Source organism: Oryx dammah, unplaced genomic scaffold, assembly GCF_014754425.2.
Source record: "Oryx dammah isolate SB20612 unplaced genomic scaffold, SCBI_Odam_1.1 HiC_scaffold_3, whole genome shotgun sequence".
NCBI lineage: Eukaryota > Metazoa > Chordata > Mammalia > Artiodactyla > Bovidae > Oryx > Oryx dammah.
This window is the reverse complement of record NW_024070187.1, coordinates 109,788,059-109,801,974: the sequence shown is the minus strand read 5'-3', so window position 1 is coordinate 109,801,974 and position 13,916 is coordinate 109,788,059. Positions and strand designations below refer to the sequence as shown.

Here is a 13,916-nt window from a genome sequence, read left to right as displayed (position 1 = left end):
CTGCTGCTGCTGCTGCTGCTGCTGCTGCTGCTGCTGCTGCTGCTGCTAAGTCGCTTCAGTCATGTCCGACTCTGTGCGACCCCACAGACAGGGGCCCACCAGGCTCCCCTGTCCCTGGGATTCTCCAGGCAAGAACACTGGAGTGGGTTGCCATTTCCTTCTCCAGAGACAAGCAAGTTTCTTGCAAAGTCATCAAATTGTTAGATACAACAGTTCGATACAATAGCGAACTGTTAGATACAACAGGGGACCCTGAGGGTCTGGTTATGCTGAATATATCATGATCTCATGGCTGGAGCAAACCAGCAGTGATTTCAAATATGGTCCCCAAGTTTAAGGTCACATGAACTGATGCTTGAATGACAGGTGCTGGCCTCCTATGTAGGCCACTCCACAAGTCCAGGTGGGAAGGTATACTTAATTATTTTTGCAAGGTGAAGGATGAGTGAGCTCACCCAGAACCTACAGTTTGGGCCATTCATTAAAAAAACAAACAAAAAAAAAGGTGAAAGGTTAATGTAAGGAAAGAGATAAAAGCGTTTTGTGAATGACTCACTTAACATTCCCTAATCTTGCCCTAGGTTTTCGTATTTCATTCTCTCAATGCAAAAGATCTTTGAGTAACTCACACTGGTCAGATGCCTGCCCTGTCTCTTCTATGGGTGTTCCTTTGTTCTGTTTTCCCATCTAACTGCTACAGAAAGCTTGTGTTATTCTCTGGCAGTCTCCAGAGAGAAGCCAGCTGGCTGATGGGGAATTCAGGTCATTGGAGAGACAAAGGCTTCAGCAAATGTTCCTTAAATCTGTCCCCCTGCCTTTCTGACACGGTCAGGGGGAAAGGATGGTGGCAGGGAAGTGATGGGAAGCATTTCAGCTTTGACATTCTTTGAGAAAGTGTTTTTCTCTGCATCTATTCTATGGGAACTGTCTGACCCGTATCTATCTGTCATGTATGGGAAAATTTCCAAAGATGCTTTTGGCACAGATCTCTGCCTGGAGTTAAATATTGACCACACATCTTAAAAATAGTGAGGGGTCTCAGTTATGATAACAGAGTTGTAGGTGATTTTAAAAAACATATACTCGGGGCTTCCCTGGTGGTACAGTGGATAAGAATCCACTTGCCAATGCAGGGGACATGGGTTCGATCCCAGGTCTGGGAAGATCCCACATGCTGTGGAGCAAACAAGCCCCCATGCCGCCAACTACTGAGCCCCGCACACCCTAGAGCCTGGGAGCCACAGCAAGAGAAGCTACTGCCGTGTGAAGCCCACTCACCACAGCTCGAGACAAGCCCACTCAGCAGCGAAGACCAGCAAGGTCAAAAGTAAACAAATAACTAAAATTTTCGAAAACCAGAAAAAAAAATATACATATCTATCTGTAATTTAATCTTTTCTCCAATAAATATGTGTTACGGGGAAACAGTTTTAAGAGTCTACATTTGTAAATTAGAAAACCATAAAGCTTGCTCTTTATGATTTGAGATTACGGCTGCAGCTGCTACTCTACCCTCTACCCTCTAAATCAAGGGTCAGGGAGGCCAAGCTAGGAAGTCTTAGAAATCACCCAGTCCATTCCAGTGTTACAGATGATGGATTGAAGCCCGGAAAGGGCGGTGGGCTTTAAGGAGAATAAATGTGGAGGCTTGAAGTCAGGCCTCCTGTCTGTTGTGAGTGTCTGCTTAAAGCCCCCCTGAGCAGATCTGAGTGTTGGTGTCTAGAGGAGCTAGGCACCCAGGGAGCTGACCTGGGTGTGAGCTGAGCTGTTTGTGTCTGTGTGTAAGCCACGAAGTGTTAGGCATCTACAACTGAGACCCAACCAAAGAAACCTCACCTGTAACATATGGCAAGTCACAAGGATTTTATAAACCTTTGCTTTGGGCAAAATGTGCTTCTACACCCCTGAAAGTCAGGAGCTCTGGGTCACATGGGAAAGCAGGAAAGATGCCCTCAAACCTGGGTCACCTTTAGAAGCAAATCCCTGCTAGAGTGATTTGCGTGGGGAAGGACGAGGAACAGGGTTGGGGAGTGGACATCAGAAGGCCACTGGCTGGAAACGGCTTCTGGGCTAAGCTGGGAGAGGGGCGGAGTTCACTGAAGGTCACTACCCGGACCGCCGTCAAAGCCCAAGGGAAGAGTGTCTGCATGTGGCGGGAAAGGATCAGTTACCTGAGATTATCCCAGCAGATAAACCTGACCTTTCTTTCACTTAAGATGGACTTCAGTTTCTTTATAGAGGAGCCAGAGCATGAGTCACTGGAGGAAAAAAAAAAAGAAAGTGTTAAAATAACAAGAGCTCACAAGCATTTCCTTGGAGTTGCTTGGTTTCTTCCAGGAGGCGGGCCCTGGGCAAGACCCTCAGATGCAGACGTGAAGTGGAGGGAGCTTCAGAGAGCTCACAGGTCCGCAGCAGAGTCAAAGGTGTGAACTAGGTAGACACCTACCATGGAGATACAATTAAGAGACTGTCGAGTGAGTGCAAGTCACTCAGTCGTGTCCGACTCTTTGCCACCCCATGGACTTAGTCCATGGAATTCTCCAGGCCAGAATACTGGAGTGAGTAGCCTTTCCCTTCCTTAGGGGATCTTCCCAACCCAGGGATCGAACTCAGGTCTCCCACATTGCAGGCAGATTCTTTACCAGCTGAGCCATCAGGGAAGCCCAAGAATACTGGAGTGGGTAGCCTATTCCTTCTCCAGAGGAACTTCCCAACCCGGGAATTGAACCTGGGCCTCCTGCTGAGCGGATTCTTTACCAGCTGAGCTATGTTGGGATGGGGTAAAGGTAGAGTAAGGCCCCATTCATTTCCTGAGCCAGTCTTTTCTCAGTGCATTCATCCCTGTGACTGTGGATTCTTTCATGAGCTGATTGCTGAAATAAGCCCGAGAATATATAGGAGTACAGAATAATAACACATACCGGGGAGGTTTTGCAGGGTCATGTACCAGCCAAGCCTGTAGTGTAACCACTGGGCTCAAGTTAGGGGCTTCCACTCGTCCAAATATGCTAAGAGAGAAGAGACACAGAACATTGTTACCCCCAGACTGAACTGTTGGAGCACCCACAGCCCCTGTGAAAAGTCATCAGGCGGGGTGTCACCTACCGTTTGGAAGTGACCCATGATTTGCATCAGAATCAGCCACCTTTACTTATTCAGAATGACCCCAAATAAGTAAGATTCTCAAAATAAGGGTCTTCATCTGTACATTGATGCTGATTCTTTACACACTTGCTATTCCAAGAAGATACAATTCTCTTACACTCGCTTAGACCGAGGTAAGGAGCTCACTAGAATCGCAGAATCTCTGCCCACCACCACCTGCTGAATCAGAGCCAGCAGCCCAACAATTCTCAGGCGATCCCCATGCACAGTGAGTTTGAGAAGCGTGTCGTTGAAAGACCCCTATGTCCTGTTCTGACCCCGGCCCTAGGCTCCCCGCATTAGGCTCCACTGCTCCTGTTACAAGTGCTTGGGCCCCTAATGTCAGATTACAAAATTTTGGAATGTTCACACTTGCACCCAAAAGCCTGAAAGGTTGGGGTCAGAAGAAGACAAGAGGCCAAAGGCTCCCTCCTGGACTCAAACATTAACAGAGGACAAGGAGGGGCTTCTCTGGTGGTCCAGTGGTTAAGAATCTGCTTGCTGTGCAGGAGACGTGGGTTCAAACCTTGGTTGGGGAACTAAGGTCCCGCATGCCATGCGGGCAACTGCAACTAAGACAGGATGTAGCCAAATAAATATTAAAAAAAAAAAAAAAAGCGGAAAGAAGGAAAATTCATCTGGGGCATCTGGAGTGCCGGGTGGTGGCACTTTAGTCACTCGGTTATGTTCAGCTCTTGCGATCCCATGGACTGTAGCCTACCAGGCTCTTCTGCCCACGGAGATGAATACACTGGAGTGGGTTACCATTTCCTTCTCCAGGGGATCTTCCAAACTCAGGGCTCAAACTCACGTCTCCTGTACTGGCAGGCAGATTCTTTACTGCTGAGCCACCTGGGAAGCCCCAGGGCACTTAATATATGTTCCCTCATCTCAATCAGCCTTATCCAGGGAAAGGTTGAAGCAAGACTGGAAAGGTAAGCAATGTGGTAGAACCTGTAAGTGCAGAAGGGGGTCAGCGAAGGAAAGCCGGGGTGAGACCAGAGTCAGTGGTGTGGGCGAAAGGAGATACTCAGCCAGCACTTCCTCTGTCTGGCATGTGGCTCCGCATTTTTCATACACCCTCCCAGTCCATCTTCACATCACCAGCACCTCCTCAGGTACACAGAGACTAGTGGGGCCCTACTAAGGTCACCCAGGTAAGATGTCATGACCTCTGGAGTCCCCGCTTTTAACTGTGACAGGAGACTGCTGACACTGCCTGCAAAGACGGAATGCAGGCCGAAGGCATGGCAGAGCTCCTGCTGTTCAGCAGCAGAGTCGCTGGGATCCATACTGTCCAGGGAGGAGAGAGGAGTCCTGGGCAGATGTTCGTGGGCGAGAAGACTTTAGACAGGCAGAAGGAAGGAGGGGACAGGTCGTGTGGGAAACAGGGTGAGCAAAGGGAAATGGGCAGGATTGGGTGTTACGAGAGAGAGAGCGGGCATGCTCAGCCAGTCAAGCCCAGCTCTTTGTGGCCCCGTGGACTGTAGCTCGCCAGGCTCCTCTGTCCATGGGACTCTCCAAGAAAGAATACTGGGGTGGGTGGCCATTTCCTCCTCCAGGGGATCTTCCCGACCCAGGAACTGAACCCGGGTCTCCTGAGTCTCCTGCACTGGCAGGTGGATTCTTCACCACTGAGCCACCTGGGAAGCTCTACGGGAGAGAGAGCTGCTGCTGCTAAGTTGCTTCAGCCATGCCCGACTGTGCGACCCTGTAGATGGCAGCCCATCAGGCTCCCCCGTCCCTGGGATTCTCCAGACAAGAACACTGGAGTGGGTTGCCATTGCCTTCTCCAGTGCATGAAAGTGAAAAGTGAAAGTGAAGTTGCTCAGTCACGCCTGATTCTTAGCGATCCCATGGACTGCAGCCTACCAGGCTCCTCCGTCCATGGGACTCTCCAGGTAAGAGTGCTGGAGTGGGGTGCTGTTGCCTTCTCCGACAGGAGAGAGAGCAGGTCTCATGAAGCTAAGAGGAAGAGTTGGACCCCGTGCAAGGACCTTTAGAGAATTTTAAACATCGGAGAAACTGGACAAAAGTGTTGACTTAGAAAGACAAAAATCTCATCAAAGAATACATTTTACGTTAGCCTACATCTTCAGCCCTGAAGTTTGACATGAAAAGTATATTCTTCTAAAGGCAAAAGAGCCAGTAGGAGACTGTGTTAGCCCTGACCCACCGGAGGCAAAGGGACAAGTACCTCATTTCATCAAAGGCGTTCTCGAGCGACCCATCGAGCACCACCTGGACTGTACCACAGGCACTTGCTGCAAACTTAAAAACAGAAACACCATTCCTCAGCATGTAGACTTAATGCCAGTCCCCAGCAGGCCCATCCCCAGCAGCTCTTAACATCAGCTGGTGAAAGAGCAGCTGCCCGTAGGGTTCTGCCTCAGAGGTTTACCCCAAATTACTGGGGGGGCATATGTTTCCCTCCGCAGTTCTGGAAGCCATTGTTCCAATCTGTGTCTGAACAATGAAGTCCAGCTTCATCACTGCTAAGTTGGCTGTTCAGAAGGCACAAGTCCAGATGAGTAAGAGCAGCATCATTGCCAGAGAAGGATGGTAACATTGCTTTCCTAACACCACGCACTGTAGACACCATACCTCTTATTCAGTGGGAGCAGACCCTTCACAGTAAGAAAGGAAGAAAGAAAATGCCAAGGAGAAAGAAACTGACAGACGGTGGCCCTGAAGGCTGCACGGGCATACTGAGGAACGGAGAAGGAATGAACGAGTGGATAGTTTTGAACATGGGGTTTTAGTTCTTCACGCCACAAAGATTCAGCTGGAATCTTCGCTAGACGCTGGGGAAAATAAGATGAACAAAAGTATGTGATCTAGGGAGGGGAGAATGGATACGTGTATGGCTGAGTCCCTTCACTGTTCACCTGCAACTGTAATAACATTGTTTGTTAATCGGCTATATGCTTATACAAAATAAAAGCACTACGCAATCTACTATTTCTTCCAGGAGGCCCACCCAGACCCCTGGAACTATCTCTGCATCCCCTTCTCACATTATCCAGCTCCAGGCAGCAGCAAGGAACCAGCAAAGGCACAACAGAGGAGGACCAAAACCAAGTGCTAGAGGGCGAGTAGGATTTCACCTGGTAGGGTTGAGGCACATGCACACAGAAAGGCCAGGGCAGGGCTGCTGCAGTGGTCCAGTGGTTAATAATCTGCCTGCCAGTGCAGGGGACACAGGTTCAATCCCTGGTCTGGGAAGATCCCACATGCTGCAGAGCAATGAAACCCATGCTCCACAACTTCTGAAGGTCCTGCGGCCAGAGTCTGTGCTCCCCAACAAGAGGAGCCACACCAGTGAGAAGTCCTCACACGGCAACTAGAGAAAGCCTGGGTGCAGCAACGACGACCCAGCACAGCCAAAAATAAATAAATCAATAAAAGTATTTTAAAAACAAGCACAAAAGCAGTTTAGAGTGAGGCCAGAAATATATAGACAGAGGGGAAGATGGTATTTCCCAGCATGAATTCTGGATCGGGAGTCAGACATCTTGGGACAAACACCCACGTTTGCCACTTGCTGCATCTCTTTAGTGGAATGCTTATTTACCTGCACCTCCATTTTGTCATCTGTAAAACGGATATGATACTCAAGGTGCCTGCTTCACAGAGTTCTTGCGAGGATGCATGATTTTAATCCACATAAAACCCTGAGGACTACACCTAGCACACAGTAAAGGGTCTGCAAATGTAGATTATTAAGACTGTTCCAGGAATCTAAGATGGGCCAATACCTGGATCAGAGGATTCAACCAAGCCAGAGGTGCCTGGCAGCCAAAGCTCCAAAACAAGGCAGAAGCAGGAATCTTCATCTAGAGCCCGAGACCTTCCATGAATGGCCACAAATGACATGTGAAAGTCTTTTGGCACGTGCTTACAAACATTTTTCTCAGGAAAGAACCCTAAACTTTTGTTTCTAAAAGGAGCTGGGATGCTCCCTTCTCCAAGTGAATTAAAACCAACCACCGATTGGATGACCTCCTAAGCTCTTTGGTCTCCAAATTCTAGAATTTCATGTGTGATACTTACCCCTTTGTTTGTTTTTCTTCATAAAGTGAATTATTTTATTTTAATATTTTTAACTGGAGGATAACTGCTTTACAATGTTGGGTAGGTTTCACACAGTACAACAACACGCCAGTACCAGTGAAGTTGCTCAGTCGTGTCAGACTCTTTGTGATCCCATGGACTGTAGCCTAGCAGGCTCCTCCATCCATGGAATTTTCTAGGCAAGAGTACTGGAATGGGTTGCCATCTCCTTTTCCACGGGATCTTCCCAACCCAGGGATTGAACCCAGGTCTCCCACATTGCAGGCAGACACTTTACCGTCTGAGCCACCAGGAAAGCCCAAACAACATGAAACAGACATAAATATACATATATCCCCTCCCTCTAGAAACTCCTTCCCATTCTGCCCCCATCCCACCCCGGTTCTTACCCTTTCGGACAGCACTTCCCAGAATACAGAAAGAAAGTTCGTTCTGCAGTCTCTCTTCCAGTCTGGACAAGACCATGTGTTCAAATCTAAAAGACATGGTTTGCAGAAAAGTACTTAAAGTGGGAGAGAAAAGGCGTAATTCATCTCTGTTCTTTGTGGGCTGTCGGATCACAGTGGAGCCACTTTCTGTGGCTTCACTGCCAAGACAGAGGATGGAGAACGGACGACTCTCGACCCAGTTTAACTAAGTGCCCCTGAATCCCTTCCAAGTCCTCAGCTTACCCTCCACACCCCAGACAGGAACACAGTGACCAGCTTTGAGTCATCATTCTGGGAAACTGCAGCCAAAGCTCATCTGACAGAGACAAGCCCCCAGTAGAATTTCCAGTTCCAGGAAGAATTTGAGATCATTTCCTCCCTCCCTGCTTTCATCCCCACACCCTTAGGCTCAGATACCCTCAGAGTCTTCCTACACACACCCCATCCAGACAGGCTCAGCTGTCAGCGAGGAACCACAGACATAAGACAGGAACATGCAGTTTCTGTGCTACTTCTACCAAGGATACCTGCCTTAACACACTGACATTTATTTGTATTGCTTTTTATTGAGGTATAGCAGAGGATGAGCTGGTTAGCCAGCATGACCAACTCGATGGACATGAATTTGAGCAAACTCTGGGAGACAGTGCACGGCAGGGAAGCCTGGCATGTTGCAGTGTAACGTGTCGCAAAGAGTTGGACACAACTTAGCAACCGAACAGCTGCAACGACAAATAATTGACAAAATTGTAAACTACCTAAAGGGTATAATATAATGATTTGATGTGCATACATATTGGGGAAAGATTCTCCCCCATCAGGCTAATTAGTGCATCCATCACCTCACATTCTTTTTTTTTTTTGATGAGAACTTTGGAGTCCTTATGGCGAAAGCTGAGTGCAGAAGAATTGATACTTCTGAACTGTGGTGTTGGAGAAGACTTTTGAGAGTCCCTTGGACTGCAAAGAGATCCAACCAGTCCATCCTAAAGGAGATCAGTCCTGAGTATTCACTGGAAGGACTGATGCTGAAGCTGAAACTCCAATATTTTGGCCACCTCACATGAAGAGTTGACTCATTGGAAAAGACTCTGATGCTGGGAGGGATTGGGGGCAGAAGGAGAAGGGGACGACAGAGGATGAGATGGCTGGATGGCATCACTGACTCAATGCACGTGAGTTTGCATGAACTCCGGGAGTTGGTGATGGACAGGGAGGCCTGGCATGCTGTGATTCATGGGGTCGTGAAGAGTCGGACACGACTGAGTGACTGAACTGAACTGATAGCTTCTGTGGTGGCTCAGCAAGTAAAGAATCTGCCTGCAATGCAGGAAACCCTGGTTCGATTCCTGGATTGAGAAGACCTCCTGGAGAAGAGAACAGCTACCCACTCCAGTATTCTGGCCTGGAGAATTCCACAGACTGTATAATCCATGGGGTCACAAAGAGTTGGACATGACTGAGCAACTTTCACTTTCTTTGAAGTCCTACTGTCCAGCAAATTTCTATTATATAATACAGAGTTAACAATTATGGGCACCATGTTACACATTAAATTCTCAGATATTATCTGTCTAATAAATGCAAAATTTTACCCTTCTTTCCCTATTTTCTCCACTTTCCAACCCCTTGAAACCACTTATGTAGTTTCTGTTTCTATGGGTTCCTTTTTTTTTTTTTTTAAAGATTCCACTTATAAGTGGTACCATGCTATATCTGTCTTTTTCTGTCTGGTTTATTTCACTTAGCATAATACCCTCCATCTTCATCATATTATCACAAATGATGGAATTTTCTTTTTTCAAAGGCTGAATAATATCCCATTTTGTGTGTGTATATCACATTTTCTTTATCCAATGCATTTGACTACAAGCATTTATTGAGTATTATGTCCTAGAGACAGAGAGATGAATTAGATAAAAGTTCTGCCTTCAGAGGCCCCGGTGATCTGCTATAATCAAATAAATCAGAGAAAAGTCAATTTGGGTTGGGGGTGGTATGCAGCACCAGGAGGGAAGGTGATGTTGAACGTGGTTTTAAAGGATGAATAGGAGTCTTCAAACAGATGAGCTAGAGAAAGGGGCTCCATGAGGAGACAGCAGTGCACAGGCATGGGGTTTAGAATGATCTTGGCAGAGCAGAAGGGATGAGGAGGGGCTAGACTGATGATCAGGTGTATGAAAGACAGAATTCAGACTTTATCTTAGAGGCAAAGAGAGCTGTTTGAGTTTTAGGTACGAGACAGAAGCAATCCCATTGGGATGGCCAGATGGAGGCTGACCTAAAGGGGTGAGGGGTGAGCAGTCTGTGCAGCAAGAAAGGAGAGGATGTTAGTGAGCTGGATTCAGGCAGTGGTAACAGACACAGGAAGGAAAGGATGAATGCCAGGTAAATGACTAGGTGGGGACTAATTGGGCGTGGCAGCGGAGGGCAGAATGAGAGTGAAAGCACAATCTGGCATGGTGTCACCTTGGCTTTGCACTAGCAAGCAGGTCCTGGGGGGGGTGTGGAGAGACCCCAGAGCGCTTTCTCGTGCCCCAGAAGTCAGACACATAGCAGCCGCTTGTCTCCTCTGCAGGTATGTGCACAGCTGACCCTACAAAAACACCCATCTTTCTGCTTCCCTCTCATTATAGGTTGACTCGTGTACCCCCCAAAAGATGTGTTGAAGGGTGTTTGCAGATGCAGTCAAGTCACAATGAGACTGCTACTTCAGTTAAAATAATTAATTTTTTTAAATGAGACCTCTAGGTTGAGAGGGTCCTAGTCCCATAAGGCTGAGGTCCTTATGAGAAGGGAGGTTTGGTTACAGAGGCAAACACAGGGAGAAGATGCTGTGGAGATGCACAGGAAGAAGACAGCCAAGTGGGGATGGAGACAGGGGGTGGAGTGATGTATCCATGAGCAAGGTTTCCCAGCAAACACCAGAAGCTGGAAGAGTCAGAGTCTCTGTCCCTGGGAGAGAAGAGTCAGAAGTCTCTCCACCTTCAGACAGAGCACAGCCCAGCTGACGCCTTGATCGAGGACTTCTAGTCTCCAGAAGTGTGAGAAAATAAATTTATATTGTTTGATGTCACATTCATTAGATCATAGAGAAAGCAAGGGAGTTCCAGAAAAAGACCTACTTCTGCTTCCTTGACTACACTAAAGCCTTTGACTGTGTTGACACACCGAACTGTGGAAAATTCTCAAAGAGATGGGAATACCAGACCACCTTACCTGTCTCCTAAGAAACCTGTATGCAGGTCAAAAGCAGCAGTTAGAACCGGACATGGAACAATGGACTGGTTCCAAACTGGGGAAGGAGTATGATAGGACTGTATATTTTCACCCTGCTCATTTAATTTATATGCAGAGTGCATCATAAGAAACACTGTATGAATCAAGCTGGAATCGAGATTGTGTGTATGTGTTTGTGTGTGTGCACGCTCAGTTGCTCAGATGTGTCAGACTTTGTGACTCTGTGGAATGCAGCCTGCCAGGCCCCTCTGTCCATGGGATTTTCTCAGCAATAATACTGGAGTGGGTTGCCATGCCCTCCTCCAGGGGATCTTCCCTACCCAGGGATCAAATTTGCATCTCCTGCACTAGCAGGCAGGTTCTTTATCACTGAGCCACCTGCCAGGAGAAATATCAACAACCTTAGACATGCAGATGATACCACTCTCATGGCAGAAAGTGAAGAGGAACTAAAGAGCCTCTAGATGAGGGTGAAAGAGGAGAGTGAAAAAGCTGGCATGAATCTCAACTTTCAGAAAACTAAGATCATGGCATCTGGTCCCATCACTTCATGGCAAATAGAAGGGGGGAAAGTGGAAACAGTGACAGACTTTATTTTCTTGGGCTCCTAAATCACTGCAGAGAGCAAATGCAAGGATAAAATTAATAGACTCTAGCTCCTTGGAAGGAAAACTATGACAAACCTAGACAGTATATTAAAAAGCAGAGACACTACTTTGCTGACAAAGGTCTATTTAGTCAAAGCTATGGTATTTTCCAGTAGTCATGTATGGATGTAAGAGTTGGACTATAAAGAAAGATGAACGCTGAAGAATTGATGCTTTTGAATTGTGGTGCTGGAGAAGACTCTTGAGAATCCCTTGGACTGAAGGGAGATCGAACCCAGTCAATCCTAAAGGAAATCATTCCTGAATATTCATTGGAAGGACTGGTGCTGAAGCTGAAATAATTTGGCCACCTGACATGAAGAACTGACTCATCAGGAAAGACCCAGATGCTAGAAAGATTGGAGGCAGGAGGAGAAGGGAGCAGCAGAGGATGAGACGGTTGGAACGCATCACCAGACATGCTCAATGAACATGACTTTGAGCAAACTCTGGGAGATAGTAGAGGACAGAGGAGCCTGGTGTGCTTCAGTCCCTGGGGTCACAAAGAGCTGGACATGACCTAGTGACTGAACAACAGCAAAAATGTGGTTCTTCATTATGGCAGCCTCAGGAAACTAACATAACTACAGATGTGGGCTTGACTGCCAATGATGGAAAATAAAGCTCTAGATCAGAAACCTTCCAGGGATGAGGGAGTAATCCTGCAGGTTTCCATAATAATTAAATGCATTAAAAACAAAATAACACAAATTAGAACAAAACCTTTTCCATGTACCGATGTAAATAAATACTGTGGAGTCGAAAGATAAATTTGAATCATCTCCAATAGAGGCAAAAATGTTGATGATAATGAAGTGAACATACGTTTTGTAAGGTGCTGCAATGGTGCCCCTGTTCATAGGGTTTCATGAACATAAAGAAGCTTTTTTATCTTCACAACCACATCAGAGAGAAGTTTCTGAGTTTGTCACCTACTTCCTGCCCACAAGGATATCTCCTCCTGCCACCTGCTCATTAGATAAAAAGAAAAGGAGAGAAATTTTACAATAAAGAGAAATCAAGTACATAAAAAGCAGAATAAAAAGTTTTTTAAAAAACGGAATTAGAAGGTTACAATGGAAACTGCTGCTGCTAAGTTGCTTCAGTCGTGTCCGACTCTGTGCGACCCCATAGACGGCAGCCCACCAGGTTCCCCCGTCCCTGGGATTCTCCAGGCAAGAATGTTGCCATTTCCTTCTCCAATTCATGAAAGTGAAAAGTGAAAGTGAAGTCGCTCAGTCGTGTCTGACTCTTCAAGACCCCATGGACTGCAGTCTACCATTTTCATAATAAAGTAAACCAACAAGGCAAAATTAATGTAGCAATAAATAAGGAAAAAGCATTTAAGCCAGACTGTAGAACAATTAAAACATAAATTTAGGAATGGAAAGACAGCAAACAAAATAAGAGGAAGAGGTTAAAATCAGTAAAACCTGAGGCCAAAAAAGAAGGAAGCTGACAGAATGACCTATACGGGATTTAATTGAAAAGAAAGCAATAATAAAGAACTCTAAATGGTAAACAGATGAGAAGTGGATGTTTATATACCTTTAACTTTAAGAAAGAATTGAAGTGGTAAATTGAAAAAAAAAAAAAAAACTAAAAAGTTTTAAGGAAGCACATTTAAAAGCTAAAAGGATTAAATGAATGACCATCAAAAGCTAAGGCAGGTGCACTCTTTACCACTAGTGCTGCTGGGAAGCCCAACTTATAATAAAGGAAATTTTAAAAGGAAAGCAAGAAATATGGCGAAAACTGGAAGTTAGCCAAAAAGAAAAAAAAAAAATGGAGACACATATTTATATGTCATATTTCTGGGTGGAAAGTCTAGATTAAAAATGAATTGAAAATTACAAAATAAACACACTAGATGAACATATAGAAGACTTCAATCTTGCCTAAGGAAAACCTAAGCAAAACAGGCAACCCAGTAGCCAAATGGGACAGGGTTGACAGACTTTCCTGCCTTTCTGTAGACAAAACACAGAATATAAACAGTATTAAAAGAAAAACAGAAGCTTAGAAAAATAGATAGGTGACAGAAAACAGGCAGGATGTCACGTGGTTAAGAATACAGATCCTTTGCAGCACGCCAGGCCTTCCTGTCCATCACCAACTCCTGTAGCTTACTCAAACTCATGCCCATTGAGTCAGTGATGCCATCCAACCATCTCATCCTCTGCTTCTGCCGCGAGCCAGCACGAGGAATCCTGCCCATGGCAAAGGTCATGAGGAAGAGACCGGACAGGCAAAGGCGAGTCAGATCTCGAGGGAACGTCCCTGGACCTACTCAAGCATCTACCCCAAAACCAGAACCTGTGTGCCTTACTATATTATGCCTTTCACCAGCTCCTCTGCCATTAACAGGGGGCTGTCCCCCCAC

At 46.3% G+C, this 13,916-nt stretch overlaps 1 protein-coding gene across 1 annotated transcript in view; it reads right to left on the bottom strand.

Moving 5' to 3' along the window:
• The window catches only part of CD38 (CD38 molecule), a 56,391-nt gene that overhangs the window by 2,613 nt on the left and 39,862 nt on the right, over positions 1–13,916 (bottom strand). Inside the window, exons 5-8 of the mRNA XM_040237338.1 lie at positions 7,608–7,693; positions 5,342–5,415; positions 2,922–3,008; positions 2,172–2,258 (exon numbers count right to left, since the gene is read on the bottom strand). Coding sequence (XP_040093272.1) covers positions 2,172–2,258; positions 2,922–3,008; positions 5,342–5,415; positions 7,608–7,693 — 334 coding nt within the window. The remainder of the gene's footprint in view (positions 1–2,171; positions 2,259–2,921; positions 3,009–5,341; positions 5,416–7,607; positions 7,694–13,916) is intronic.